This window comes from Cyanistes caeruleus, chromosome 6 (genome assembly GCF_971803275.1).
Source record: "Cyanistes caeruleus chromosome 6, bCyaCae1.hap1.1, whole genome shotgun sequence".
Taxonomy (NCBI): domain Eukaryota; kingdom Metazoa; phylum Chordata; class Aves; order Passeriformes; family Paridae; genus Cyanistes; species Cyanistes caeruleus.
Genome location: NC_141706.1, coordinates 53,933,555 through 53,939,537, shown reverse-complemented (window position 1 = coordinate 53,939,537; position 5,983 = coordinate 53,933,555). Strand labels below are relative to the sequence as shown.

General features: G+C 39.4%; 1 protein-coding gene across 1 annotated transcript in view; it reads left to right on the top strand.

Annotated features, from left to right (window-relative positions):
* Positions 1-284: 284 nt before the first annotated feature.
* Positions 285-5,983, top strand: part of LOC111929852 (alpha-1-antitrypsin-like) — a 6,763-nt gene continuing 1,064 nt past the window's right edge. The window contains exons 1-5 of the mRNA XM_023927632.2: positions 285-373; positions 2,027-2,671; positions 3,287-3,557; positions 4,099-4,246; positions 5,941-5,977. Of these exons, the coding sequence (XP_023783400.2) occupies positions 2,041-2,671; positions 3,287-3,557; positions 4,099-4,246; positions 5,941-5,977 (1,087 nt within the window). The 5' untranslated portion in view covers positions 285-373; positions 2,027-2,040. The remainder of the gene's footprint in view (positions 374-2,026; positions 2,672-3,286; positions 3,558-4,098; positions 4,247-5,940; positions 5,978-5,983) is intronic.

The following is a 5,983-nucleotide window of genomic DNA, read 5'->3' as shown; positions in this document are numbered from 1 at the left end:
TCAATGAGACAGGGCATCTGTGTTTTTGGCCTTTTCTCTGCTTTTGCATGTTCTTCTCATGTTGTGTTTTCAGGAACTCATTTACCACAGTTATTGGTAAAACTCTTTTACTTACAGTTTAGTTTGAGCCAAGAGCAGCCAAGTCCCTGGTCTTTCTTTCCCTTTAGAGCTGGCTAGGGGCTGGCATTGTTCTGGCTGTGTGATGGGAAAAATACTTTAAATATTTGATATCCAGGAAAGAAAGAGTTTATTCAATCTTTGCTTTGCAAATAACTCTTATTTGCCCTGTTTAATCTTTACCAGTGGATGCTAATAATACTAGGAAGCAAATGAATAAGAGGGGAGAAGCATTGTGAAAGAAAAGTCCGGCACAGTAAGTACCACATTATACTTTCTTAGAAGTCTTTGATTGTGTGCTGTGTGTGATCCCTGCTATTTACTGGTAAGATTAACTTGTTTTGTACAGTAATTGGAAATTATTTTAGCTTCTGGAAGCATGTTCTGAATGTTTGAAGGAGAATTCATTCAGTAATCCAGCTCCTAGCTACAGTGACAGGATGACAGGGTTATGAGGTCCAAAATGAATACCCAACAATCAATACCAAGATAAGGAAAAAACCCTTGTCTCTGCTCCCAGAGGAATAAATTTAGTTGAAATCTCAATGTCCCAACTATTCCAGGCTGATGCAGGATCAATGAGAGCAGCTTCATTTCTGTCTAGTATGATTAAAGACCAGGCTACTTGCAAGTAGCCAGGAAGAGAAATCAGTCTCTCCCAAAGGCAGATTTGGGGAATTATGAAACAAGTTATTACCAGAACAAAAATGAATTATCAAGAGTTTGAATGCCTTTTTTTCCTGAGTCAGTGTTTACACCCAGCATTTTAGACATGCTGAGCATAGCTCCCATACTCAGCACTTCAACAGCTTTTATCTCCAGTTTTTCATAATGGACATTTAGAAAAGTCCATTTGGAAATAACAACTCCCCATAGTAAGTCTGGCGCAAGACCTGGACCTGGCTTTAGACACACAGTCTGAGGCAGATTCTGGGCAGAATCTCACTCTTCAGAATAAGTATACAGCTGCTATGAACAGAATTCAGACCGTCCCTGTTTCCCTGAGGGCCACTGCTTGCTTCATGGGTTTGAATTTCTGTCATTTGAGATAATTTAGGTGAGGCCCTATATGGAGAGCATTCTTCTCCAATATGTCACAGGATTATTCCACCAAAAGGATGGAAGAGATACTGTGGGGTTATGATGATTTAGCTTCTGTCAGTTGAAGCAAAGGGAAGGGTCATCAAGTTTCATACACACAGCAAGGCAGATGCCACTGTAGCTTTTCCTAAGCTCTTGAGTCTTGAGCTTTGCAACATTATGTATAACTTATGTGCAATATAGAGCACATTGTGTCAATAAACTTTCTTGATTTAGCCTCTATTTGCTTGAACACTTAAGGTAAAATATTGAAATAATATAGGTCTTGAGTCAGAGCTGTTATATAAGAGTCAGAAATATATTAGCAGTTTAAAGGCTGAGCATTTTGGTGGATTTTTTATACTGCTATAACTGACTATCTGCAGTGCCTGAAAACCAAAGTCATAACAAGACCGTGGGTACCACAGAAACGTATCAGCAAAAGTTGGTCACTCTGCCAAAATACTTACCAGATAGATGGGTGCCAATACATGAACTCAGCCAGGTACCCCAAGGTACTTAGGAATGCACGGAGTGGTTCTGCTCACCACCAGTACTTCTGCTGGTCAGAAGTAAGGACTATTTCACACATAATACCTCAGGAAAGCTGATTCTTCCCTGGAAATACCACATTATTGTCTTATTTCCTTTGCTCCTTGGTCAACTGACTAGAAATAGACTGTCCAGAGGCCAAGTAGAAGAGTATTTCCAAAAAAATAGTAGTTTTAATGACTGACATCTGAAAATCAGTATCTAGAATAAAAAATCTTTTTATTCAGTAAATAAAAACTTCTCTAGACCTAAAAGTTGCTCTGTTCTTTCTTAACAGGACTATTCAGGACAATGAAGTCTGCACTGTATTTGTGTTTGCTGCTTTTTGGACTTCAAGTCCAGGGTCAACAGCAGGAACAACAAGCACACCATTCCCCAGAAGACCAGTCCCAGGCTGATGTTGAAAACTTGCCTCATGTCAAGCTAGCCCCCAGCAACGCTGACTTTGCATTTAAGCTTTACAGGCAGATCAGAGATGAGTCTGACGATGGGAACATTTTCTTCTCTCCTTTGAGTATCTCCACTGCCTTTTCAATGCTCACCCTGGGGGCCAGATCAAACACGCTCAGAGAGCTGCACAAAGGCCTTGCCTTCAACCTGACTCAGCTGGAGGAGCAGGAGATTCATGAAGGATTCCAGCGAATCCTCCAGCTGCTGAATGACCCTCACCGAGAAGTCCAGTTGAACATGGGCAATGCCCTGTTCATAGATAACCACGTGGAATTGCTTCAAAACTTTTTGGATCATGTCTCAAATTTTTATTATGCTGAAGCTATTTCTACCAACTTCAAGAATCCTCCAGAGGCTCTAAGGAAAATCAATGACTATGTGGAAACAAAAACACATGGCAAATTTGTTGACTTAGTGAAGAGTCTTGATCCAGAAAATGTGATGGTTCTCATTAACTACATTTTCTTTAGAGGTGAGTGACAGACATGAGTAGCAGCTATGCAAATAAGATCTGGAAGTTCTAACAAACAAAACTTTTTCACTTTTTTTTCATCCTATAATCTAATTTAACATACATATTTCTATTTTTAAATTACACAGGAAAATATTTGAAAGATAGAATCATTTTCTATATGAGAAATTTAAAAAAGAATGAAAAAATATAAGAATCAGCAGAAGTAATATAAATTTTAGGCCAGGTTCAGAGCTGAAGACATTCAGAATTTATGACCATTTGTTGGAAGGTACGTGTGTTTGGCTGTGCAGGACATGGTCAAACACAGATGACACCTGCATGAAAGAAACAAACCTGAACCTTGTATAGTTGGAGTCTATGAAAGATTTATTATTATCTGAATAAAGGCTCATTTCTTTTCCACTGCAAGCCTCAAACTATACTTTTCTTGTGTGATTTTTATTAAAACCATTGAAACGAGGTTTCTTTCCAAGGCCAAGGATCAAGAATCCTTAAACTGACGTAGGCTTGTTGCTTTCTCTGCAGTTCAAGTATATTATTTTAAGCATCAATTAATGTGGCACGACTTTATTATTCCTTTTTTAAAATTCTATACTCATTCTTTTTTGAAAGGCTCCTGGGAAAGACCTTTCAAGAGTTTCAACACGAGAGATGATGACTTCTTTTTGGATGCTGAGAATTCTGTTAAGGTCAAAATGATGCATCAAAACGAGGACTTTAATGTGCACAGGGATGAGAAGTTGTCTTGTTGGGTAGTAGAAATCCCATACAAAGGAAATGTTACTTCATTTTTTGTTCTGCCTGATGAAGGGACAATGAAACAGGTGGAAGATGCTTTGCTAAAAGAAACAGTGGCTAAATGGTTGAGATCATTTGAAAACAGGTAATATTTTAACTGGGGCTTTGTTTAAATATTGAACAGGCCAAAACTACTCATCCAGGAAAGGTAAAACTTAGGATACCATGATGAATTGCTAAGTACAGCTCTGAGGAACAAGCACTGAGCTCCTTTAACCCAGACAAGGTATCATGTGAATTCATACCAAAGGGGAACCCTCTCAGCTCCCCCAGTCACAGCTCCCAGTTGAGAGGATCCTGCAGATGGGTAGATTGCCCTCCAGAACCTGCCTTCAGTAGGAGGAATCCTGTTAAAGAGAAAATACAATTTCTTTTTCTCCAGTCTGGATAATATTTCCCAGTCAGTCATTTTCATAGACCATCACCCTACCCCTGCACCGCAGATCAGACTGTGGCTGGTGGGACAGATACCTCGGTTTCTGATTCTTTAACATGAGATTTATCACTGCCTTAGGAAGCCAAGCCTTAGCTCCTTGGGTATTTGGGATGGATATATAACTGCAAGAGATACTGCTTCAAGGGATCTTGCAATAACAAACTCACATTTTTATTTATTTTTTGAAAAGGAACATCTACTTGGGTCTTCCACAGTTCTCTGTCTCGGGCTCCTATGATGTTAAGAGCCTGTTTAAGAAAATGGGTGTGACAGAGGTGTTCAGTGATCAGGCTGATCTCTCTGGAGTGGCAAAAAATCTTCTTCTGAAGGTTTCCAAAGTAAGTATACAAGCAAGGATGATAATCAAGAGATTTTTCTGCCTTGTTTTTATGCAGTTTGAATCCTACAAATAGGTTGATGCTACCCTTAGAGTGTAGTCATTGCTTAATGATGGTAATAAAGGAAGGAAATGGTTAGGTATTAAATAGCTGTTGTTCCTAAGTTTAATACTAAATTGTCTTAATATCAACAACACAGTGATCCTACAAACTTAGCTGAAAGTCTCTGAAGAAGAAAACAACCAGAAAGCATAGCAGGAATAATTTCACAAAAAGCTGGTATTAAAGAAGTAATGCATGACAAGAATCATAGTTATGACATAAGTCTGGGAATAATCATTCTTATACTATGTATGCACCTTTCATTTTTACATTGTCTGAGCACTTCAGAATTTATATGGACAACAGAGTTATGGGACAGGGATAGCCCCATTTCACAAACAAGAAATGAGTATGCAGATAAATAAAATTATTTCTCTAGAGTCCCGAGGAGTGTATGCCTTGTGTCATGAGGGAGGTGAGCCTTCCCTCTATTCTTCACTTGTGAGACTGCCTCTGGAGTTCAACACATCCAGTTTGGGGCTCCTGAGTACAAGGGACATGTGGGCACCCCGGAGCAGTGAGTGCAGTGGAGGGTGGGCAGGATGGCTGAGCACTGGATGTTTGAGGAGGGGCTGGGAGAGCCAGAGTAGCCAGTCAGAAATGAGGGTGAAGGCAGGGTTCTTAGCCCTGGCTACAGATATTTATTAGAAAGGTGCAGACAAGATGGAACACAGACTCTTCTTGCAGATGAACTGAGATACATCAAGAGAAAACACAAAAAATATAAAAAATGGGATATTCAGATTGGGTATTATGTAAAAAATTTCACCATGAAGGTGATCAAAAACTCATATGGGTTACTTAGGGAATTTTCATCCTTGTACTCACATCCTGACTGGATTATATCCTGACTAACCTCATCTGGTGTCAGTGGTGACACAGTGCAGGGGGGTTGGTGGCATTCAATGGCCTCTAGAGGTCCTTCCATCATATATTATTTGTGATTCCTCACATTCTTCCCCATGTTATGTGGAAACACCTGGGTTGTAGATATGGGACTGATGCCTGGAAAGCCAAGTAAATTGGTGAAGGGTAAGCAGAGACTCATGAAAGGAAATTTTAGATATGTTGCAGACAATGAAGGAAGAAAACAGAGGGCTGTCAAAAACCAATGAAATAGCTCATGTGAATTCCTAAACACAAATTTTCTATACCTACCACAGAAAGCCTTGAAAAATCTTGTCCATGGGCTGTGTTACAGAAGGGCACTCTATAAAGCCTGACACTATTGTTTTTGCAGAGAGAATTATTTTGCTTACACAGAAACTGATGCAAAATGAAAAATTTCTTCTTTTGTGTTCAGTTAAGGACAAAATATTACTCTAAGAAAAAAATACCTTCTGTGTTGCTCAGTCTCTGCAAGCAGGCATATTTGACTCTTGAAGAAAACTGTTTTTGAACTCAGAGCAAACCTTGCTTGTCTTGGAAAGATAGTGTCTTGGACACTAGTATTTTTTTTTCCACACCAGCTCTGCATTCATCCAGTGTTTTCTTTTAAGAATTATTGTCTCACAGTGTTAAAGCAAGCAAATCTTCTTCCAGCTGCTTCCCTCTCTTCAGGTCCTTGATTATAATCTCTGCTTTCCTTGCAGGCTATTCACAAGGCCACGGTGGATGTTAGAGAGAATGGCACAT